The sequence below is a fragment of the Staurois parvus genome, unplaced genomic scaffold (assembly GCF_062004578.1).
Source record: "Staurois parvus isolate SC_StPar_1 unplaced genomic scaffold, SC_StPar_1.0 ptg000068l, whole genome shotgun sequence".
Taxonomy (NCBI): Eukaryota; Metazoa; Chordata; class Amphibia; order Anura; family Ranidae; genus Staurois; species Staurois parvus.
The window spans coordinates 8,705,159-8,730,556 of NW_028317864.1; the positions used below are offsets into that span (position 1 = coordinate 8,705,159).

The following is a 25,398-nucleotide window of genomic DNA, read 5'->3' on the forward strand; positions in this document are numbered from 1 at the left end:
TCCAGAGAATATTCCTGTAGATACTACGCCTGAGAAAGTGTTGCGATAGAGGAAAACAAGTACCAGAGATAGTTGTGGTTCTCATTGGTCTTCGGAGCCTGTAATAGATCCCGTATAGACATTGTCCTGTGTCAGTGGGGAGCAGCCGAAAACCAAGAGAGTAAAAGGATTATCCATAAAGGAACTACTGAACGGGAGAAAAGAGTGGGGAGATAAAGGAGAAGGGGGGGGGGGGGGCAGTGGTGCTAGCAACTCGAGCAGTTCGAATAGGCCTCTGTGGTCAGTGGTGCGTGGTCATAGGCTAACCTAATAAAGATTTATGCTGGGGGTCCCATATTCCTTGGAACAGGTGAATTCAGTCCAGTAGAGCCACGTCCAATTCCCCACCTTTGAAAAAAAATATGCATTTAAAGCTAAATTAACAGTCTTGTAAGGAGTAATTCACATCAATTCACTTTTCTGAAGGAAATTCTGCTCCAGGTTCCCTCTATTAAAACACACATAACTAAAAGCCTTGGCGTAGGTCATATGGCATTTGCTGTAGGGGAGTACTGGAGACCAGATTGGCTGATCCTTTCTGCTGAGATAACATACCAAAATGCCTAGGCCTTTGGTGATGTGAGCAGTACTAGAGGAACAATGAGCAGCATTTTCTCCAGGAAAGGTATTTAAGCTCTTGTATTGCTTGGTATTTTCCATACTGTTAGCATGCCTTTAAGTTAAAGTAGTATTAAACCCAAAACCAAAAAATGTAATATTGCAATTTACCAATCTTTAGATGGGGTGGCTGCACTAGTTATCTTTTAGTCTCCCCCCCCCCCCCCCCTCTATTTTCACCTGGTGATCTGGCCAGTAACACCCCTCCTGTATTAGAGTGCCTGCACTCTGGATGAAGGAGCACAGGGGAACCTTTGGACAGCACTATTTTCAGTCTGGTCAGGGGGTGTATTAAATGAACTAGCAGATTTAAATCCACTACCAAATTGGAGCCAAACTCCAGCTATAATCAGTTACAAGTTTTTTGTTTTTTTTTCCTTTTGGGATAAAGGTTTTACATGAATAAATAACTGATCATTGTAAGTACCCCTGTTGCTGTTAAATGGGTTGTCTCATCCCTGTAAAGTTATACATTTGGAAGAGAGCTTGTCCTTTTGAAAACACTTACTGGCTGGATCACCAGAAGAAAATCAAGGAAAGAAAACTACTGCAGCCATTACATCAAAAAAATGGTAAGCTGCAGTATAATAAATGTTTGATCTATACTCAAATCTTTCATCAGTATTAAACCCAAAAGCAATTTTAAGTCCGGAATGAGCAGCTTCATGTCAGGTGCTTTTTTCATTGATTATCTGGTGGTGTTCTGCCATGCTGGTGTTTTCTGAGGCTGTGGGTTGGGAAACCACTATGTCATGTACCTTAAATTTGTGACGGGCACCTATTATTTCTAGACTTGGCCTAATGCCAGAAATAGGACTGACCAAGGCGTCCATTTTGTTTGTTGGCTGTTTATCCTCCTCTGTTGATTTGTTTATAACATCCCTCCCTAGCATGACCCTCTCCTCCTCCCGAAAGAAGCTCTTCTGGATGGGTAGGGATAGGTGATTGTTATTTTCTAGACACCAAATGTGACAGCTTCCAGACATACATACATTTTTGTCATCTTAAATAAAAAAGAAAAGTATGCAAAATGATGTGCCAAGGAAGCAGGCCACGTCAGAAGGCCAAGAAATGACATCACCCAGCTGTGGCAAACTCATCAATACTTCCTGCTGTCCTGATTGGCTGTCTAACTTTACTACCAGACGAATATAATACATAGCTGACAACCATTGCTGATTTTCAGAGACAGTCCCAGGTTTTGGAAATCTGTCCTCCAAATTTCTTTTCATAATCTAAACTACATGCTGAAGTGTCACATTTGGTTATTGACTCAATATTTGTGATTTTTTTCTTTTTAAATTTAAGTAACGTTTTAAAGGACATTAAATGCTTTCATATTAATGTTGATTAGTGAATATGGCACAATAGGATTTATGCTTTATGATCTGAAGCTGAATGTACAAAACAGCCTAAATAGATCACTGCAACAGGAAGGACAAATGGAACGTGACTGACTATGGTAATGACTAAGCTGCCCTAATATACAATGAAAGTGATAGCAAACTGTGAATAAAGAATGAATGTGTGAAAATGGGAATATATAGTTCATTTCCTTATCCAAGGCTCTGCAACTGCTAAAATACATGTCACCTCTCCTCATTGCATGCCAATGGCATTGTGCAGGGGCCCTTAGTAAATGAATTGTTTACAATGGAGTGTATACTGAACTTGTGTTAAAACTGAACTCCAGGCAAACGACTAAATATCCAGTTGAAATTCAGAGCTGTTTTATCTGTCAAAAGATTTGTATTTCTGTCCATTCAGTTCTGAGATTTACACAGCCACCTGAGGGAAGGAGAGCTTCCCTTCACTTCAATATAAAGAACACTGGGACGTTTTAGGTGTATTCTAATTGATTTACAACAACTCTGGGAGCTTGAACTCCCCTTTACTATAGGAGTGTTTTAGGAGGTTGTAGTAAATGGCCACTATATGGAAGATATGGCAGTCTTCATGTAGCAGCCATAACATTATGACCACCCACCATAACCTATTGAGGCATGGACTCCACTAGACAGCTGAAGCTATGCTGTGGTGTCTGGCACCAAGCTGTCAAAGGCAGAACCTTCCAGTCCTGTAAGTTGTGTTGTGTGGCTTCCAAGAATCTGACTTGTTTTTCCAGCACATCCCCACAGATCTTTATTGGATTGAGATCTGGAGACTTTGGAGGCCAAATCATCACCTCAAACTTGTGTTTTTTGTACCATGCTTGAATTCATCAGACCAGGCCACCTTCTTCCATTGCTCCTGTGGTCCATTTCTGATGCTCACATGCTCATTGTTGATGCTTTTGGCTGTGGACATGGATCAGCATGGACACCCTGACTGCTCTGAGGCTACACATCCCCATACACAACAAATTCCTATGTACTGTGTGTTCTCACACCTTTCTGATGGAACCAGCTTCAACCGTTTTCAGCAACTCTTATATTGGACCAAACTACACAGGCCAGCCTTTGCTCCCCACTTGCATCAGTGAGTCTTGGCCACCCATGACCCTGTTGCTGGTTTTCCTTCTTTGGACCACTGCAGGCTGGGAACATCCCACAAGAGCTAAGGTTTTGGGGATGCTCTGACCCAGTTGTGTAGTCATTACATTTTGGCCTTTGTTAAAGTTGTGGAAATGCTTACGCATGCCCATTTTTTTTTTTTTTTTCGGTTTTCAATTTTTTCAATTTCAGGGACAACATGTTCACTTGCTGCCTAATACATCGCACCCACTTTCAGATAACATTGTAACGACAATCTGTGTTCTTCACTTACCTGTCATAAGGTTCTCTCTCTCTTTGTGCAAATGGAGCTTTGAATCTGCTCCCTGAATAAACTTAGCAGTTATTGGAAGTGTGATCATTTTACTATGTGACCCAATTTCTAACATTCACATAGCATCTCACTCCGTGGCTCCTCATGTCCTCTTCTTTATATAGGTGTTTTTTTTTTTTAAATCCTTTGCTGTTTTTTCTCTCTCCCCCCCTCCCCCCCTCTTAGCAGGAATCGGGTTGGGATTGCTCCACCATAATGAGTACCCTCTCCTAGAGATATTTTCCACTGTTTCTTTATAAAACCAATCTCTTGGTATGAGAAACGCATTGAACAGCACACCATACCCCATCCGTAGAACCAGCACTTACCTTAAAGGAAAGCTTAATTCCATTTCATAGTGAATGGACTATGTTGAGTAGTGGGGTATCTGAGTGTATTTTTTCTGTGGACATTTTATCATCCATACGCAATGTTTTTGTAATTCTATCTTGTCTATAGTTAATATACAGCTCCTTATTCCTGAATTTTAGTTTTCAATAGATGTTTGAAGTACAATCATTTTCATGTAAGTTTCAAAGGATGTGCCCTCTTTATTCCTGAATGTTTAAGATTGTATTATTCATTTTAATGATATCTGTTGTTGTACCTGATGGATATCAATTAGTACAACATGAAAAGTCCCAATGTCCCTTTATTTTTGGTGTATATATTGCTTTAAAGGGATGTGATTCAATATAACTTGCCAGTCACAGGTGTAATTAAAATCCACTGCTGTTCAGGTAACATACCCTGTGACTGGATAGTGAAGGAAAGGCAGCAACATTGAGGTCATCTCTCTGCTCTTGTTTTCGATCAACATGCTTTTTGCACTGCAGCATAACTGATTGGCTCCTTGTGCTGCTGCCACCCAGCCCCCTTGTGAGCACTGCTGCACATTAAAAGGCTGATACCAGGTTAAATTCAAGTGCTTTCATTTATATATAAAAACCTTTAAGGCTCTATTACTGAACATAGAGCTACATTAATTTGTTTATATCTGCCTGGACTTCAGTTTGAACTTTTTTCTGTCTCTTACTGACCATCAGCCAGGAGGCAGTAGAGATGTTGTGTCAAGTTAACTTTGGAAACTGTTTTCATGTAAAGACTTGCAACAGTTTCAAGCGGATTGTGCAGCTAGGTGGATAAACACATTCATTGGAGTGCAGTGATCTGAATAATCAGCTTAACTTGCAGTCTCCTAAAAATTCCTTGTATTTTTATTAAAAACATTGATCCATTCAGTGCTTATTAGCTTCCTGGGATTTATGTAATACAGTGGGGAAAAATAATTATTTGATCCCTTGCAGATTTTGTAAGTTTGCCCACTTACAAAGAAATGAAGGGTATATAATTTTTATCATAGGTGTATTTTAAATTGTAGAGACAGAATAGCAATAAAAAAAACCCCCAGAAAAACGATACAAATGTTATAAATTAAGTTGCAGTTCAGTGGGTAAAATAAATATTTGATCCCCTACCAACCAACAATAATTCTGGCTCCCACAGACTGGTTATGTGGTACACAGATTAGTTCTGTCAGTTTAAGAAGGTGCTCCTAAAGACAATTTGCTATGTGTATAAAAGACACCTGGCCACAGAATCTGTCTTCTGTTCACACCTCAGCTTGCCATGGGCAAAACCAAAGAGCTGTCACAGGACATCTTAGACAAGATTTACCTGCGCAAGGCTGGAATGGGCTACAAGACCATCAGCAAGAAGCTTGGTGAGAAGTAGAAAACTGTTGGAGCCATTATTCCCAAATGGAATATATACAAAATAACCAGCAGTCGCCCTTGGTCTGGGGCTCCATCCATGATTTTGCTTCATGGGGTATCATGAGAAAAGTGACAAATCAGCCCAGAACTACAGGGGAGAAGCTTGTGAATGATCTCCAGGCAGTTGAGACTGGAGTCACCAAACAAACCATTGGTAATACAAGATGCTGCCATGGATTGAAATCCTGCAGCACATGCAAGGGTCCCCTTCCTCAAGAAGGCACATGTACCGGCCTGTCTGAAGTTTGCCAATGAACATCCAAATCATTCAGAGAAGGATTGGGAGAAAGTGCTGTGGTCAGATGAGACCAAAATGGAGCTCTTTTGGCATTAACTTGACTTTCAGTATTTGGAGGAAGAAAAATGCTGACTATGACCCTAAGGATACCATCCCTACAGTCAAGTATGGAGGTGGAAACATTATGCTTTGGGGCTGTTTCTCTGCTAAAGGTACAGGCCGACTTTGCTGCATTGAGGGGCCAATGGATGGGGCCATGTATTGTAAAATCTTGGATGAGAACCTTCTTCCCTCAGCCAGAACACTGAAGACAGGTCCTGGATGGGTCTTCCAACATGACAATGACCCAAAACATACCACCAAGGCAACAAAGGAGTGGCTCAAGAAGAAGCACATTGAGGTCATGGAGTGGCCTAGCCAGTCTCCAGACCTTAATCCTATAGAAAATTTATGGAGGGAGCTGAAACTTTGAGTTGCCAAGCGAAAGCCAAGAAACCTTAAGGGTTTAGAGAAGATCTGTAAAGGAGAGTGGACCAAAATCCCTGCTGAGATGTGTGCAAACCTGGTAACCAGCTACAAGTAACGTCTTACCTCCTGTGCTCGCCAACAAGAGTTTCTCTACCAAGTACTAATTTATGTTTTTGGGATCAAATACTTATTTTTACTCCCTGAACTGCAGCTCAATTTGCAACTCAACATTTTGTATCATGTGTTTTTGATAAAATTATAGACCCTTTATTTCTTTGTAAGTGGACAAACTTACCAAATCTGCAGGGGATCAAATAAATATTTTCCCCACTGTATATTAAATATTCTGTTTTAGTGTACCATGAGGGTATAAAGGTGAGTGCTGCAACAGAATTAAACTACAATTCTTCCATGATGTCAGAGGAAGATTGTCCCATTCTGATTTTGGAGATGATAGGGGTGAGATTACCCCACTGTGGGTTATGTGGGGGGCGGTTTCACTTTCTCAAATTGGATTTTCCTGTTCGTGGAGAATCCATCAGGGGCACTTGGGGCAATCACAGATACTTTTACGACAAAAGTGCTGACAAATATCATTCTCTCACTTGAGATATCCCCCTCATTTTCCAACGTAGTCCAAATTAAAAATACCCATTTGGATGAAGCTGCCTTTACAGCAAAACACAAAACAACAGAATGAGGTGCCAAGTGTAGTAACCTTTTAGCAACCCAGAGATACTTCACTACCTTCAAGCGGCATTATTTTGATTGTTTGCTCTGTGTTACGGCACTTTGCTTTCTTAGCTTACGACCTTTCGACCGAGGTAGGCTGATGCCAAATGCTTGCTGTCAGTTTGTGGAAGTTGCAGCAAGTTGCTACCACCCCCCGTCATTTTGCACAGTGGGCCACTATGAATAACAATCACAATCATTCTCAAGTAGGCTTTCTCTGTAGAAGATGCAGATACATCCTTCCCAGATTCATCACAAGGTAAAAAAAACTCCTATGAGGGCTGTAGATGGGAAGCTGGCATTCCCTGACCCTCAGGCAGCATACTAGATCAGGGCAATGCAGTTGAATCCATTCTGCTTAACTACCTCATAGCTATTAGGTGGTTCAGAATCCACATTGCCACCTTCCATCAATGGCTTGTCTCTTGGGTATATTCCTTTGCTAGAGATCCCTTTTAAGCCTAGGTAGAAGAGACTCCATTTAGTCCCAGAAGAGCTGGAATCCAGAATACCAGTTCTAGTTGGTAGTAATAATATTATTAATAAAGGATCATTATTTTGAAGAGAACCTGTCCTTTAGACACTGGAAGCCATTATATTGAGGAACAACCTGGAAGCCATTATATTGAGGAACAACCAAGTTCAGCCTGTCATGCTGTGTGCCACAGTGATGTCTCTTGGTTCTACTGGATTCATTTTCTGAAACACTGGAGAAACCTACAAAATGGCTGCCACTCCTGACAGGTACACTTTAGAATTTTCTTGTATTGATCTGAGAAAAATTGTTTAATTCTCTTGCAGGCAGAACACGAGTTGCGAGTGGCACAAACTGAGTTTGATCGCCAGGCTGAAGTCACCAGACTGCTGCTGGAAGGGATTAGCAGTACACACGTAAGTCCTGACCTCCAATCTACCTGAGATTTATGGAACAAAGGAAAAATGTTGATTCTTTTTCTACTTAGAGGTGGACCAAATCAATTCACTACTGTACAGGAGGGTGGGCTATAAATTGGCTCCTGACTAGATGAACATTTTTTTTTTAACCCCTTCACCCCTAAGAGTAAAACAAATCTAAATGCCTAAGCACAAATTTGCAACGTTGTTAGTAAAACCGTACATATCATCACAACTACTTTGTGCATCCAGGTGAATTATACCTTGTTTTTTTTCTGGACAAATTGGGCTTTCATTTTTTGGTAAATGGTAATGGATATCTCCTGATTTTTTTTTTTTTTTTTTTTTTTTTTTTATACTATCAAAGGAAAACTGGCCCAAAATGGCAAAAAACAAAAAAGTTTTTAAATTTAGCTGTGCATTTCTTGTTGCTACCATAACCTACCACCAAAGAACAACCCAAAATAAATTTTCCAGCTCTTGACACTCGCAGCGATACCATATATATGTATGTTATTTGCATCCGTAGTACAGCCCAGAAACAATAGTACACATTTTGTTTTTACCTAAAACACACTGACACCAATTTTTATTTTTAATTTTTTTTAAATCCTGACCTTTTGACATTTGACCCTGATCGTGACCCAAACACTTACCATGGCACTGAACTAGATCAAACTTTGATATAGGTATCTTTTCCTTTTTATTTTTCAATATTTTTCATTTTTTTTTACAAGCATTTTTTTCCCCTCCTTCATAGAGAAAAAAAAAAAACACTCAAGGGGGCCGGGCTGTACAGTGAGTGATCACTGTGATAGCCAACCAGAGGCTATCACAACGATCATGTGACCTGGGATCAGCAGTCTAGGGTCCCAATCGTTAGAACGGGACCCGAGGCTCTCAGTGACACCGTGGTATTTGTGCTGGAAGCGCGCTCCCAGCAGAAAGACAGGTATGCAAATATGCAGCCCCAGGGAAAAAAAGCCCAGTTCTGTGAGGCCGCATATTTGTGTTACGTCGGCGTCAAGGGGTTAAATAAGGTTTCCAGCTTTGTGGACAGGTCCATAGTAGAGAGCACCTTAGTGGGCTATTGTTTAAGTGATTTGGAGGACACAAGTCCAGCTGAAATAAAATACATTCATATAGTTTTTGTGTTTAAAATGCTGGCTCCACAATACCACATTTCACCAGCACATAGGGTTGAGGCAGTGTTTCTCAACTCCAGTCCTCATGGACACCCAACAGGTCATGTTTTCAGGATTTCCATTATTTTGCACAGGTGATTTGATCAGTTTCACTGCCTTAGTAATTACCACAGCTGTTATATCTGAGGGAAATCCTGAAAACATGACCTGTTGGGGGTCCATGAGGACTGGAGTTGAGAAACACTGGGTTGAGGTGAGTCATGTCGGTCTGGTGTGAATAAAGCTGGCCGGAAAATTGTCGAGCAAAGCGGCTGCCTCCTGATCAGATGCAGTTGCTGTTCAGCTGACAATATTTACCTGGCTCCTTCAATTTTTTTTCTTTTAATCAAAGGATGTTGGTTGGGAGGGGGATGAGTGCTGGGAGTCACTCCCTCACTACCTGAATGCTGCAAAATCTTTTTTGCTGTCAAGGGCGATGGACTGGTACTCATAAAGAGGGAGAGATATTTATTACTAAATTAAAGCTTGCACAGAGTTCTAAGATCAGAAATTTGCACACACCAATAGCCTTGCCTTATTTGTTAGTAGCATTCAATGTTTACTAATGGCCTGAGCTTTAGCTGATGGATAATATCCTGGAAAAAGTGTTATATGTTTCTCTTCCATAGGTCAACCACCTCCGCTGTTTGCATGAGTTTGCAGAAGCCCAGGCTACATATTCTGCCCAATGCTATCAGTACATGCTGGACCTGCAGAAACAGTTGGGCAGGTAAGTAGACTTTAAAATGTATGGGGACTCCAATGGGGGGGGGGGGGTATCCAAGAGGCACTGGGGCATTGATATGAGTTTAAACAAGGTAGTAAGAGGGCCCACTGGCTCAGGTTAGGCTGCTCTCAACAGACAAAGGTACCACAGCAGGTCACCAGAAAACAAAGTGCATATATGGAAGGAGCGCCAGACCGAAACTTAAGACAGCCAAATGAATTTGAACTCTTAACACAATATCCGTAAATGAATTTGGACTCTAACTTTCGGTCTGGTGCTCCTTCCATATATACACATTGAAATGTATGCATCGCATACATATAACTTGGTCCCAACACTCGAACACATCAGCTCTAGGACGACAGAAGTGGCCAAATGCTCGCATGGAACTTTGGCTAATTAATAAGATAATGTTCACATTCAATGTGCAGCAACCTGGTTGCTACAGTTACATAGGTGAAAGATTCTCAACCTACAGTGTAACCTCCTAAAGTTTGCTTTTGGCTACATTCTAGAAGTCTAAACTTAGAGAGAGGGTGGTCTGTCCATCACACCAGATGAATCATAGTTAAGTGGCACATGTACATTATTAAATGTCACCCTAGCTGTAATCATGAGATCTCTGAATCAGTTTTACTAAGGTGTGGAAACTTGTTTTTTTTTTTTAGTAGTTTCATATAAAAGTAAACCGTTTTACTGTATTTAATAAACCTTTTGTAATGCCATGTTTCACTTACATTTTTCCTTATGCTGGCAGCTCAAAGGGTGATGTGTAAGTATACTTTTTTTTGTCATGTGTATTTGGTAATGACTGCCTTGCCCCAAGTGACCAGCTCTTCCCAATATACTTTGTTGTCAGGTCATGGTCAGCATGCATTATTATTGAAGTTGTCACTGGGTCTAATGACTAAAATTGTAAGAAGAAACCGTTGTATTTCTCTACCCTAGAAATGTAATGAGCTGGTTTTTACACCGTAGAAATAGGAAGAGATGGCCTGACCAGTACACACCTCACCCGACCCAAGTGCAGGTAAAAGCAGCCTCAGCTCAAATCATCCAAGCCATGCCCCCAACATTTTGCCCCACCCCAGGGACTTAATTATGGAGGTCCATGATTAAGCCCTGGAAAAACCTGTTGGGGGCATGGCTTGGATGAATTGAGCTGAGCCTGCTTTTACCTGTTAAGCACTCAGGCTGGATGAGTTGTGTATTGGTCAGGCTATCTCTTCCCATTTCTACAGCATGCTTTGGGCCTGGATGAACTTTTCCTCATCCTGCACCCTCACTAGTCAGTGGAATGCAATTCATCGGACTTGTTAGCCTGAGTGTGGGCTATTAAGCATTTATCGTGGAGCTGTAAAAAGATTCCTCCTTCAGATAATTTGTCACAAATCTGTTTAATGCCTCCAGGCCTTGGTGCATGTCACTGTTTAAGGAAACCTGTGCAGAGAAAAGAACTTGGCAACGGCTACTGCTAAGCTTTCCTTCTAAAAATGCTGGTTCACTGGCTTGTAGGGAGTGTGAAGCCTGTGATTACTGATCCAATAGCTTAATTTCTTTCTCACTGACTGAACAAGTATGCTGATGAGAAGTTCTGACCTCATCCACATTCCTGTTCTGGGTCAGTGACTAAGAAAGTCTTGAGTCCAAGGACAGCCAGCCACTTTAGGAGATGGCTGCCAATGTTAACCACCTAGAAATGCTAACAATACAGGTTAGTCTTAAAAGTGTCTGGGGACACACAAGTGCTGGTATTGTACTGTGGGGAAAAAAAATTGAATGTGGGCAGCAGGACCTGACTGTGTTAGACACTACAGACTGGTTCATGTGTATGGCTTTCCTGGGTAGGCCCCAAAGACCAGTACAGTGGTAATCATTGTGTTGATCTTGAGATTCTACATTTGCTGTAGGTTTTTAAGCCCTTGCTATCTACGACAGGCCATTCTGTGTCACTGAACACTTTATGGTGAGGATAGTTTGACTTTGATTGCTCTCTCCTATAAGCTGGCCCTCATTCCCAATACTAAACTACATTCTAAGCAGACTCTTACTGCCCTGAGCCTGAGCAGTGTTCATATTGCTTAGGTGTTAACCAGCATCTACAGCAATGCTGTACCTGTCACAGACCTGATAAAATAATTTTATTTTTTTTTGTCCCGGGTCGGCATGCAAACTTAGTATGGCATGTGTAAGCTTGACCTTTCAGAGGATGCTGGGACAGCTGCACAATGTAAGCTCTCAGACCAGGGAGTGAACAGAAATCTACAATAAACTAGAGGAAAAGGCGCTAACCCAAATGAATGTAACTACAATCAGGGGAAAAGCAGCCTTTCAAAGTGTACGAACACTATAAAATCAAATAAATCAAGGACGCAATGCCCATTGGTATTTATTACTCTACAAAATCACAGTGCATAATTACAAATAATGTCTAATCTCACAACATAATCAAGCAAATAACATAAAGCGTCCATTCAAAATAGATAGCTCATGAATATCACTCTCCTTTGCCGTGTGCCCAAATCCAGTGAAGATAAAAAAAAATCCAATATTCATCCACCATGTGCGGTAAGATAGGCAACCTACCAGATGATCACCATTGTGAGCATAATATATATTCCCAAAGGTGATGTCATCAAATTGGAAAACGCTCAGAACTCAACACAACCTCTTTGGGGTAACTCTCTTGTAATACATGGGATGCCACCATAAATATACTCGAAAAAAGAAAAAAAACATTGCTCCCATAGTGTAATCAGATTATTAAAAATTGAAAAGTAATGATTAAAAGTGCACTCTCATGACTGCCTGCCCCAAGGCACTCCAACACGGCACGGGATAGATAACAAACACCGTACACCGCCGCTCACTGCATATGAGCCAGCGTGTGTTCCAAGGGAAAAAAAAATGCACCCCACCGGAAATGGCGTACAGAAAGGACTGGAAGTGACGACAGCGGCCAGGACTCAATGCATTTCACAGAATTGCGTCATCAGGAAGCTCCGCTTTGGTTCCTGATGATCCATTTTACGAAATGGATTGAGGCTTGACCGCTGTATACATTTTGGTGGATTGGATTCTACCTGTGGAACGCACGCCGCAATTGGGTGCCTTGGGGCACACTGTCAGTTAAGTGCACTTTTAATCATTCCTTTTCCATTTTTAATAATCTGATTACACTATGGGAGCAATATTTTTTCTTATGAGTATATTTATGGTGGAATCCCATTACAAGAAAGTTACCCCAAACAGGTTGTGTTGACTTCCAACAGTTTTCCAATTTGATGACATCACCTTTGGGAATATATATTATGTTCACAATGGTGGGCATTTGGTAAGTTGCCTATCTTACCGCACGTGGTGGATGAATATTGGATTCTTTTTTTATCTTCACTGGATTTGGGGGCATGGCCAAGGAGAGTTGGCATATGCAGTGATCTCAATATATCTGTTTTTGAATGGATACTTTATTTATGTTACTCGCATAATATTGGTGTCTGTTTATCATGCAGCGGTAAATGACTACTGCTGAGTTCTCTGGCATTCTCAGAGGAGAGCGCTCTAGAAAACGGAGAACTCTAAAAAATGCCTGCTGCTACTGTAATCTCACAAGATTTATTATTTATTTACAGTGCGATTTAAGATCAGTCAAACACACAATTTATTAGGCAGCGGTAAATTACTGCTGCTTCGCTGTACCCCATTAGGGTTTGGGAGAGGCGGGGGCTTTTCCACGTTCTTGGGGGCTCTGATTGAGGAAGAAGTCAACAATCTTCTGCCTTCCTCCTCACTTCTCCCAGGATTCACTCTTCTCTCACAGATTCTCCACCTCTGGGCTGGAGAATCTGGAGGGAGAATTTTCACACCGATTACCAGTGAAGGGCTGACATCATTCCTTCATACACTGGTCGTTTCTGTATGAAACAGATCATCTCTGCTGATCATCTCAGCACAAACTACTAATGTACTGAGATCCACTGATCTCAGTTTCATAAACTGACAGCTATGTTGTGAGATTTATCTGTAGTTATGCACTGTATAAGTATAAATATCAGTGGGAATAGCACCCTTGCTTTGTTATTAGACAGAACTCTACATCTTTGTTCATTAGTTATACAGGGAAGCAGCCGAGTTGGGCAGGGTTGATAGGATTATGCCATTATTAAAGAACCCGTGCTTATCCTTTTTAAACCGCCTCTCAGCTTACGGCTGACCCTAAACAAGCCTTACCAGGAGAACTTGGTAGTGAGACATTTCTGCCTGTTTTTTTTTTTTTTTCTTCCATATACAGAGTCCTGTGAGAACACCAAATAAAAATCCAAAATCTTTGATAAAAGCATTGGATCACAAACACAGAACATCAACACATTTGTGGAACATTAAACATAAGTTCCCCCTGATGATTACCTGTTTAAGCCCTGAATATGGGGGAGGCTGGTCTTTGTTGTCATTTTGTAAACCAATACCCATAAAGGTTTTGGACTCTTGGATTGTTTGGGGCCCTCACTACACATGAATCTCTAAATCTGGACCCCTTAGGGGTACCATATTTTCTTTAGCAAGAGCTGCTTCACCAGAGCTATTGTACTCTATGACATCTGACTAGTCTTCTGATCATTTGAATCCAGTGCCTTATCTCAATTTGTTCCAGACCATCACGCATCTTTGATTCTTCCCCCAGGCCTGGATATCTAGGATCATATTCTAATGAATGGGTGGATGTGGTACAAAGTAAAATTCTCCTTCCCTTTCCTCAATAGAAAATACAATTATTTGCAGCAGTTTATAAGTTTACAAGATATTGTAACATTTTCTACATAGCCCAGCTGACACCTTAACACAATGTCTTCATCCTGCACAGATTTCCATCTACCTTTGTGGGCAATGCAGATACCTTGTCTCCACCTCTCAGCACCTCACCACCAGCTGCCACTCTACCGCTGCTCCAAGCCGTGAGCCCTAATCCTGCGGACGGGACCCTCAACCCATGTGAGGTGAAGCCACCTGCCAGCGGTACACGTAAAGCCAGGGTTCTATACGATTACGAGGCAGCAGACAGTAGCGAGTTGGCACTAAAGGCAGATGAGGTAAGCCAAGGACCATAGCTTGCATTTCTTCCCAAAGCATTTTCCCTGTATACATCACCAGTCGTTTGTTCCCTTTTCAGTTAATAACCGTTTACAGCCTCCCTGGCATGGACCCAGACTGGCTCATTGGAGAACGAGGGAACCAGAAAGGAAAAGTACCAGTTACCTACCTGGAGCTCCTCAGCTAGACTAGAGTTACAGATGTGCAGAATCTCTCGACAAGCCAATTGCCCCTAGGGGCTGACTCATTGCGCCGAGGCTGCTGCTGCTTCAAATCCCAGTTCATCTGTCGTTGCAAGTTTCCCTTTTCACACAGCCCTCCTTGTAACTGATCAGCCTCCAGTTTTAATGACTGAGCAGCACAGGTGTAGTTAACTGCCTCACACTGTGCATTACTAAACCTTAGTCTGCTGTTCAGGGAATAGCTCACAGGCTGTTCACCTTTCATGACCAAACTGGCTTGCGCTAAAGTCCCAGATGTCAAATTTCCCAAAGCACATTACCAATGAAGCCGCAAGCCAAGATGGCAGCAGCTTCCACAGTGCTGAGTCACCGGTGGTTGATGAGTCCCCAACATTTTCTTATTTACAGTCACAGTTGAGTTCTGTACATTTGAGATTCCTGCTACTATAAAAATTCTCTTTGTGGGGCATGTTTGGTTTTCAGAATTTTCTTGTAGTACAAAAAGGAAAAAAAAAAAAATCACTTTAGCACCACTATGCAGAGAGAGAATGTATTGGACAGGAACTATTCTGTGACTTTCTCTGTCCCTTTTAGAGCCAAGCCATCTTTATACTCATTCCTTTGTATCAATAGTTCCCCTCTGTCCCCAGTTTTTACAAAGAGGTGGCTGTGGACTGGCATACAGTAGAGGAAACCATATTGTGTTCCTTTCAAATCAGATGTATATCCTTGAAACAGACATTATATAATAGTCCTGATATTACAAATGACTGCCATACCTGTGTGCAGTCGTGGGATACTCTTTAAAGAGGACATGTCATATTGTAAGAGATGGTGTTGGAAGAGTTTTATGTTGTATAAATAGATGGTTCCCGACTCCTTATCATATCAATTGTTAATCTTGTTCAGGTAGGTTTACTCAAGCTGCTGGAAGAAGGTCTGTAGCAAGTGTTTTTTTTTTTTTTTTTTTTCTTCCCTATGTCAGACTTGCAGAAACTGTACCTTCCGGTGTCAAACATGAGGCAGGATATGTGTTGCAGGGACAGTCAACTGTCTGTTCCTATGTAATAATAGGAGCTTTGTTTGCTGGAAAGTGGAGGCAGTACACCCTTTGGTCATTTTTTTTTAAACCCCTTCCTTAAATGTTCAGATGAATAAAGTTGTTTTGGCTAAAGCACACTGTTGACTAACATCACAGAGCTGCTCCAAACTCTGGAGGGATCCTGACAATGTCGGGATCCACCTAGATGCTTCCATGCAGCTGGCTCAGCCTCTCAGCACATTGCTGAAAGCATGAGCCAGCTGATTCCTCCCCAGCCTGGCATTCCAAGTGTTCTTATAGGTGGACACAAGAACTGAGCAATCAGGAGCCAGCAGCAGAGAGGTATGTATGTTAAGGGTTTTTTTTTTAAATTCACATTCCCACATTTCTCCTTTTTAATAAAAGGATTTCTGGTCCATTTACTATACCATGAATGAACTAGAAAAATGTTTTTGGTGTTTTTTTTTAATTCTCCTGCACTTGATTGATATTCAAAGTAAACATGGCTTCACTAGGCTAAGTTAACAATCCCTCCTTTAGTAAAAGCTAGGGATGCACTGATAACTCATCTTTTCACGAGTAATTGTGAAAATGCTCCCAATTTATTTCCTGTGTGATTTGTGTCCATACAGAATGTATGGACACAAATTGCACTGCAAAGAATGGCATACAATTCCCCAGTGCTCTGGTGTGAACCCAGGCTTGTCACACAGGAGTGTGTGGGAAACCCCCCCCCCCCCCCCCCCGCACCGATTCCATACTGTCACAGAAGTTTAAAGCTGACTCAATCCCTACGGCTCTCTCTTCTCAGTGCTGGGATGACAGTACAGGCTAGACTGCTTTGTTGCATAGGATCTATGCAATGAGGTTCCCGCACTGCTCCTGTGTGACAAGTCTGGGTTCACACAGGAGTAGAGGGAAACCACATGCGATTTAGAGAGGAATTGCATTCCTGTTCAAATCATACCACAAAGTATCAGTACTTCGTATCGGCGAGTACTGACCCAAAAGTATCGGTACTTGTGCTTGCCAATCAAAAAAGGGTATTGGTGCATCCTGACTACAAGCACTACCTCTACATATCATTACAGGGAGAAATCAAAACATGATACATAGACACAGCTCCTCCCAGAGGCTAATCTACCTTTTTTTTCCCCCCCAGTACAATCCTTGCAAAATGACAGGTCCTCATTAAAGTGCACCTAAATTCTATTTAGAAAATGTTAAATGATACTTTAATTTCCTTTCAGAGTTTAAATGTCATTTTTATAGGAACAAGGCTGTTCAGACTGGAATCTTTGGTCAAATTACTACTCTGCCCGGGAGGAACAGACAATGCATTTAGTGAAATAGAGAGACCTTTAAATTCAAATAGTTGTCTCCCGTACTCCAGAAGAACTATGTGCAGCTCACATGATCCAGTCAGAATCTGACAAACAGTTCTTCCTTCAGAGACACTTCAGTCAGAGGACCCACTATTGTCTATCCTATTGTTAGCTGAGATGTATTTTCTTATTATTGTGCACTGGTCTCCAGTGCTGCAAAAGGTGTTTTGTTACAACACAAGATGGCTACCGTACTGTCAAGGCCAGACTCTCTCCAGCATTTCTGGGTCTGTTATGTTCCAGACTTTTCTATGAAGGTGTAGGTATACCAAAAGGCCCACCACTTCACACATAGGTAATGAGTTCTTTCTTTTATTCTTGTGTGTTATTTATTGCCTGTCTGCATTTACTGTCTGTGTTTGATTAGATATAATAATAAATTAAGTCATTCCTGCATAACAGGTCAGTGTCATTTTTCCCTCAGCAAAGACTGGTCCGAATGCAACATGTTAACAAGTTTCTTTTACTTTCAGTATAAATAGGATGTCAAAAAAATACAAGTTGTCTTCAAGAAAAGAAAAGGAAAAAAAAACCATCATACAAAAAGAAAAATGAAGGGCACACTGGCATGGGAGTGTCAAGCTCTGCATGCAATGACACCACGTGCAGTCACTGTGGAAATAGTTGTTGGATGTTCCATGAGGCAGTTTCATCTCCTTCCCCACAATGGGAATTTTCAGTAGGGGGCAGTGCACAACACAGCAACCAGTTTCACCATCTTTGCCAATCAGTTTGGTTGCTGTGTTACTTAATTCTGCACCACCTATGCTTGTATGCTCACAGATGTATACATGAATGTGTGGGGGTGGTAGCCGTGTGATAGGCACTGACCTTACAAAGATGCTTTATGGTCTTCTTGGTTAATATACCTGTAACAAACAGTTTGGTGGTAGCTGTCTAATGGTTGTGGTCCATGAACAGGGTCAATGAGTTTATGTACACTCTTTAAACAGTCTTCAATGATTCCTATCTCTGTACATGTCGTATAAATGCTTGCACCAGCTGGATTATTGGCTCCTGGGCTTCAGGAGCTACCTTTAAGGACGTTCCGGCTTTTGGCTGTGGGGAAGGCAAGTGGCCAGCTGCAGGAGAGGAAGTGACACCGCGGCGCATGTACCGTGCTAGGCTGGAGACCAGAGTGCTCTGAAATGAAAGGGAAAAAAAAAGAATGATTATACAGGTATGAGTAACCACTCTTTGCAAACAATCATTGGCGGTATTAGCTACCCTTAGGAGGATGCACACAGAACAGAAGCAGCCTGGTTTAACTGTCATTTATTATTATTATACAGGATTTATATATTATTTAAAAACTAGTTGTATTCATTTCTTCCACATATACTGTTCAGCTTCTCAGTTCTTGAAATTGTAACTCCAGTAAAAACTAGGGTGCAGAAGAGTCAATTCCTTTTTCTGATTTATTTCCACAATGGGTGGATTCACACTCCATGTAGGTACCAGGAGGAGTACGGCCAGTCTGTGCTATGGGCAAACAGACTGCAAATAAACTACTATGGAAAGGTCACATGACCTGTCTGCCTTAATTGTTGGGGGAAATGTCCTACCTGGAGACAACCCAGCACTAAAATCCAGACAGATGTTTTAACCCATTCCCACTCTACTCAAAAATGGCCAGAATAAAAAATATAATCCATTTTCAGACGTTTGGGGTTCTAGAGGTGATTTATAGATTGTTCTGTTTTGTATTCTGCAACAATGACTGCACGGGGTGTTTTTACCTCTTTCACTGCTTGCTGCAAGTACTGTTTCACAAGTACTAACACAACATCTGCAAATTGTTAAAAAAAACAAACAAACATACTTTTGTGTTAATGTACGTTGTTTTAGAAAAGTAGGATGCTGAGGTATGTCCCCTCATATTTCATCCCTCAACCCTTCTGCTTCTCCTAACCTCTGGAGCTATATCCCCAAACCCTAGGCCTCCTTTATTTAACTATACTCAATGCACCCATCACCACACCTTCTGGCAGCAGCCACAACCTACACAATTTTGTTTCCTTTCTTCTTCCCAAAACCTGTTTCCCGTTCTCCTCTATCCAGTGAAATGCCCGCTCAGTCTGTAACAAACTCACCTCTGTTCCTGACCTCTTTGTCACCAACTCCTTTTATCTACTTGCTGTCACTGAAACCTGGCTTCATGAATCCAACACTGCTTCTCTCCCATGGTGGCCTTCTCTGGATTAACTCCCCCAGACTCAGTGGATGCAAGGGAGGTGAAGTGGGAATCCTCCTATCCCCACAGAGCACCTTTCAGGTTTGGTCTACAATAAGATCCCTATCCTCCACCCCCTGGGCAAGCTAGGCCCTCTCACTACACACATAATCAGGCCATGACCCCTACAACCCTGGCAAACAGAAGTCTAAAAAAAAACAGGTAAGTGCTCAAAGACTTCAATCAATATAAATCTGCCCTCCAAAAATACAATTCTTGCCTCCACACTGCCAAACAGACCTATTTTAGCACTCGCATAGACAACACCTCATCCAGTTCCTGTCAACTCTTCTCTATCTTTAACTCTCTACTTCGTCCTTCACTGCCTCCCCCCACTAGTTCACTCACTGTTCAGGAGATCGCCAATCACTTCACAAATAAGATTGATACAATTCATGGTGAAATCTCCGCTGTAGAGATATCCCCTCACTTAACACCCCATGTCCACAGCTACACTCAATCCTACTACTATAGACAAGGTTGCTAAGCAGGGTTTTTTTTTTCTCTCCTTTTCTAACATCCACCTAACCACCTGTCCTCTGGGCCCTATTCCCTCTCAAATACTACCATCACCCTCTGACTCTATCCTACACTCTCTAATGCAGGCCACAGACGGGCTGTTTATTGGCCACACTGTTGGCCGATAAACGAAAAATAGGTTGTTGCTGCCATTTATACTGCCACCAATGCTTAAGAAAAACGTCCGCTTTTTGTAGATTTTCCAGCATGACCGATAAAAAGAAACGAGAAGATCCGCCGACGGCATTGCCCCAATAACAGTGTGAATATCGGCCGATTTTTCGGTCAGACGAAAATGCGGCCAATAAACGACCCGGCTATGGCCTGCATAACTCACATCTTCAATTTCTCCCTCTCTTCTGGCATCTTCCCTCTCTAAAACACATCAGTCACCTCCATACTTTAAAAAGCCCTGACTGGACCCCACCAGTCTCAACAACCTACATCCCATCTCCTTGCTCCCCTTTTTCTCCAAACTCCTTGAATGCCTGGTCTACAACCAAGTAACCACCTCATTAAGAATAACCTTCTTGATCCCCATCAGTCTGGATTTAACCCTCAACACTACACAGAAACTGCTCTCCTAAAACTCACAAACGAGTTACTAACAGAAAAAAAACAATGAACACAATTCTATACTCCTACCTCTGGACCTTTCGGCTGCCTTTGATACAGCTGACCACCCCCTCCTCCTCCAAAAAAAAAATGTTACTCCTTTGGTCTCCATGACTGTGCTCTTCATTGGTTCTCATCCTACCCACCGCACCTTCACTTACAATTCTACTTCCTCTTCCTTTCCTAGTTGGGGTTCCCCAAGGTTCTGTTCTTAGACCTTCCCTATTCTCAATCTAAACCTCCTCCCTGGGTCAGCTGATAGCTTCCCAAGTCTTTCAATATAATTTCTACACTGAAGACACCCAAATCTATCTCTGTACACCTCAGCTCACAACATCAGTCTCCTCACGCATCACTAATATACTGAACGATATATCAGTCTGCGTTTGAGGAAATGGTGTGACATCCAATCTATCCAAAACTGAGCTCCTAATCTTTCCTCCTCCCAAATGCTCATTCTCCTGACTTCTCTGTCAAGATCAATGGCACAACCATCAACTTGTCTCTGCATGCCAGGGTGCGAGGTGTATTCTTGGACTCTGAACTCTCCTTTCGACCCCACATCTAATCACTTTCCAAAGCTTGCCACCTCAACCTCCAAAATACACCCCTTCCTAACCAATGACACCACAAAGTTCTTAGACCACTCCCAGGTCATCTCTGGCTTACTTTATATAGGATCCCCCTTCAGTCCATCATGAATTCTGCTACCAGACTCATCCACCCTACCAACCGTTAAGTATCTTCCACCCCTCCACTTAACAACTGTACTTTTATTTTCTCCATCAGTCCACCCCACACATTACTTTTCCTTTCACTCACCCCTTCGCTTTTTGATTGTAAGCTTTAATGAACAGGGCCTACTAATTCCTCCTGTATTGAATTGTATTCCAACTGTACTGTTTGCCCTCACATTCTAAAGCACTGCGCAAACTGTAGGTGCTATATAAAAAGAACAACAGGGTACAGTGCAACAACATGGAAGGGTGGAATGTCAGATCTGTTGGTTGATAAAAATAAATTTAGTATGCCACAAAAAGACATAACTAGCCTCAGAGCTATCAACAAGCTGATGATTACAAAAGAAAGCTAAATGTATGTTTCCCAAATATCAGTTTATTATCAAACAATTCATTTATGTACTCTTCATACCAGTTCAGAGGCAAGCTCCTGCTTCATTCGCTGTTTGTCTCGAGGATGGACTGATGGATCACGGAGATAACGCAGGGCTTGTGAGATCAACAGGTAGAAACAGTTCTCGATGATAAATAGCAGTAGAGGCCTGGTAGAAACAGGAAGCAAAACAAAATCAAAAGCTTGGATTTGTTTTTCTTATTTTTAAAAAGGTACATTTTTGTGGGATCTTGTGAAGATTGTTGCAGACATAACCTGTGAAGTTACAGCTACTGGTCGGTTCCAACCATTGAAACACATTTCTGAGAGCATGCAGCTTCTTTTGCAAGAAGCCAACTGCATCTTGTGGTCACAAAAGGCACTGCTACTGTTTACAATATGGGTAAACATAATAAACATTTGCTGACCCACTCACAGTAAATCTACTGCATGCAGGGGGCAAGTGCAGGAACATATACAGTGAAGGAAATAAGTATTTGATCCCCTGCTGATTTTAAATGTTTACCCACTCACAAAGAAATGATCAGTCTAAAAATCGAATGGTAGGTGTATTGTAACACTGAGAGACAGAATAGCAACAAAAAATTCAAAAGAAATGCATGTCTAACAAATGATGCACTGATTTGCATGTTCATGAGGGAAATAAGTATTTGATCCCCTATCGTTCAGCAGGATTTCTGGCTACCAGGTGTCTTACATACAGGTAACAAAATGAGATTAGCAGCACTCCATTTAAAAGACACCTGTCCACAGGAGCAATCGAACAATCAGATTCCAAACTCTCCACCATGGCAAAGACCAAAGAGCTGTCCAAGGATGTCAGGGACAAGATTGTAGAACTACACAAGGCTGGAATGGGCTACCAAACTATCACCAAGCAGCTTGGTGAGAAGGTGACAACAGTTGGTACAATCATTCGCAAATGGAAGAAACACAAAACAACTGTCAGTCTCCCTAGGTCTGGTGCACCATGCAAGATCTCACGTCGTGGAGTGTCAATGATCATGAGAACAGTGAGGAATCATCCCAGAACTACACGTGAGGATCTTGTCAATGATCTTCAGGCAGCTGGGACCACAGTATATACACTTATTGGGTTTTGTTTTTTTAACAAAGACATGTAGCAGAATACAAGTTTACAAAGACTGATCCCCCCCAACATTTTGTTTTATATAATTAAAAAAAACAGTGGTGATCAATTTACCCCCAAAAGAAAGCTCTACTTGTGGGAATAAATTGATATAAATATAATTTGTGTACAGTGTTGCATGACTGCCAGATAAAGTAGCACAGTGGCGAATAGCGGAAAAAGAATGCCCTGGTCATGAAGGGGGTAAAACCTTCCAGAGGTCAAGTGGTTAAATATGTTCATTTACAGGTTCAAGGGTGGATGTTAGATAGTTCACATCACCAGGTAAAGGATTAAAAGAAAGCCTCACTAGCCCATTGAAAATTTGCAACAAATACAAAGCCTGATTCACTTTGCACAAAGTCTGATAATTTTCCGAACTGTACTTGGAGCTCACCTGAGGTTCTTGCTTTCTTCTGATAGGCTGAGGGAAGATGCAGATGGAAAAGGTGGATCTTTCTTCTTATCCATCTATTAGATGAAATTGGTCACAAGTGTTAGACCAGTGCAGCCACTGTTGGGTCTACAGATGCAGAGGTACAGAGAAGAGTGTGAATCGCTTGTCATGCCTCACCTCTCCCAGCATGTTCAGCATCACATTGACAGTAGCTAGGAAGGTCCCGAATGAAGGTGCCACATCTGCGTCAAAAGCAGGAGTACTGAAGTTCAGGGCTAATAGCATCTGATATTGTGAGAGGTCCAGAGGCTGGGAACAGATAAAACTAGGTATTTATTCCAAGTCACTTTGATAACATACACAAGATCGAATTAATTCAAAACGGCAATTCACACTGACTTGCACTAAAATGTATACAAAATGCATGTACTTTTCCATCCATTTCAGTCGCGTGCTAACTTCTATTGACATGCAATATAAAGAACAGTAAAGCATACCGCATTTTCACAGGCTATCTTGTGACATGACATCCTGTGTCTGGAGGAGGAGTGTGATGAGGGAAGACATATCGTATGTGGAGAATTGTGTGGATTTGTGCTCTGTTTTTTGTGACAGGATGTTACTGTGATAGTGCTAGCTATACTGAGGAGATGACGTATGAGGAGATTGCTGCAAACAAGGCAGCGCTATTGGGTCCATCCATTGCTGTTACTATGTGAAAGTTAAGGGTGGTTTTGAATGTTGTCACCTGGAAAAATTATTTGATTATACATGGATATCCATTGCTAGGTAAGTGTGTAGGCTCAGGGTCAAGTGAAGGTTCAAGGGCCATAGGTCCAGTCAAGAGTCCTACAGCAAATTTTTTTTTTCTGTTAGCATTGTGTTGCATTGACATCTGTTGGGCTTCGCTAAAATGCACATGTTGAGGGGGTATCTGTTGGGGGGTAGAGATGAAGAAGTAGTTGTCATGTTTCCACTGTGGTGATTTTTTCATCCCATATCCTGTTCCCCCTACTTCTAGTGGAAACACACACAGAAATTTTGTAACTCTTTCCCAGAAGGAAAACGCTTGATTGGAGTGCCCCTTTAACTCCTTTGTGTTGAGAGTATGCAAATATGCGACCTCTAGGTGGGTAGGTCTTGATGCTGAGAGGCTGCATATTTGCATACCCAAATGTGAACAAACCTGTGCTGAAAACATGTGCCCTGCGTGCTCCCATCACAGTTATTGGGGCCTAGCACCCGCAGTCAGGAGCTTTCTGATCAAATGACTGCGCTTTGACAGCCAATCATGGCGGTCAGATGATCATAAACCCTGCCTCCCAGCATAAGAAACCCCTTAAAGGGCCGGGAGGGGCAGCATTAAGGGGTTATTAAGGGTTACCACTTTAATGCTAAACATTCAATCAAACCTTTAACCCAACCAGTAATTACTAAATTGCTCCCTACGGTCTCATAATAAATATTAATCCTGATTGGATGTCACTATTCTTCATTCAACATGCCTGACCTGCAGAATCTGGCTGAGATCCGGTGTGAAAGCTCGCAATGCAGACAAGGTCTTGCTCAGGATCTTCAGGAGGCTGAACTGAACAGACCGCAATGCTCTTAGCTCTAGGGCCTCACTCTCAGGTGTCGGCTGTACGGAGGGAGTCTGTGGAGTGCGCTGACCTCGAGAGGCCGTGCCTGATGCTACTGCTTCCCCACTTTTTATCTGAAGACAGAAGATTTCCATTAGATGTAGAAGGTTCCCAAATGCTGATCTAGACATTTCCTGTGATACTCACCTGTAAATAATGTTGCAGCATCTTTCGGCTGTACAAAAGGGATGTGCAAGACTGGCACAGATAACATAAACTGACCTACAATAAAAGAAAGAAATTCATATAAACCAACTTTTTATTAATAATTTATTAATTCAGTTATTTAAAGTTGTCATATGTCTCAGTGCATTGAATTTCTGAATGCGGCCAGGTTGTCACATGCTGCTGCACCTGTGAACCGTATTTATGTGTCTCCTCACCTGGATGTCCTTCATAAACTGCGGTAAGTGGAAATGCCATTCTTTGATGAAATTAGACAGCTGCAGCAGAAAACCTACAGTGTGGTCAGCCTCCTCCAGACAGGCCAAATTCTGCACAGTACGTACTGCACTCAGGCACTGGGGAAACACAAATGTAAGAAGGACACCTCT

At 41.8% G+C, this 25,398-nt stretch overlaps 2 protein-coding genes across 14 annotated transcripts in view; one reads left to right on the top strand and one right to left on the bottom strand.

Moving 5' to 3' along the window:
- Nucleotides 1-17,576, top strand: part of SH3GLB2 (SH3 domain containing GRB2 like, endophilin B2) — a 130,524-nt gene extending 112,948 nt beyond the window's left edge. For 6 of the 10 annotated variants that reach the window (XM_089669098.1, XM_089669097.1, XM_089669103.1 and 3 more), the window contains 5 exons: nucleotides 7,477-7,566; nucleotides 9,383-9,483; nucleotides 10,238-10,252; nucleotides 14,342-14,567; nucleotides 14,648-17,576. In XM_089669098.1, coding sequence (XP_089525224.1) covers nucleotides 7,477-7,566; nucleotides 9,383-9,483; nucleotides 10,238-10,252; nucleotides 14,342-14,567; nucleotides 14,648-14,755 — 540 coding nt within the window. In that variant the 3' untranslated portion in view covers nucleotides 14,756-17,576. The remainder of the gene's footprint in view (nucleotides 1-7,476; nucleotides 7,567-9,382; nucleotides 9,484-10,237; nucleotides 10,253-14,341; nucleotides 14,568-14,647) is intronic. The other 4 variants (XM_089669100.1, XM_089669101.1, XM_089669105.1 and 1 more) reach the window with 1 other exon arrangement.
- A 48-nt stretch (nucleotides 17,577-17,624) lies between these two features.
- The window catches only part of NUP188 (nucleoporin 188), a 134,860-nt gene continuing 127,086 nt past the window's right edge, over nucleotides 17,625-25,398 (bottom strand). For all 4 annotated transcript variants that reach the window (XM_089669093.1, XM_089669092.1, XM_089669095.1 and 1 more), the window contains exons 38-44: nucleotides 25,228-25,365; nucleotides 24,992-25,066; nucleotides 24,715-24,918; nucleotides 23,382-23,513; nucleotides 23,205-23,278; nucleotides 21,697-21,826; nucleotides 17,625-18,320 (exon numbers count right to left, since the gene is read on the bottom strand). In XM_089669093.1, the coding sequence (XP_089525219.1) occupies nucleotides 18,144-18,320; nucleotides 21,697-21,826; nucleotides 23,205-23,278; nucleotides 23,382-23,513; nucleotides 24,715-24,918; nucleotides 24,992-25,066; nucleotides 25,228-25,365 (930 nt within the window). In that variant the 3' untranslated portion in view covers nucleotides 17,625-18,143. The remainder of the gene's footprint in view (nucleotides 18,321-21,696; nucleotides 21,827-23,204; nucleotides 23,279-23,381; nucleotides 23,514-24,714; nucleotides 24,919-24,991; nucleotides 25,067-25,227; nucleotides 25,366-25,398) is intronic.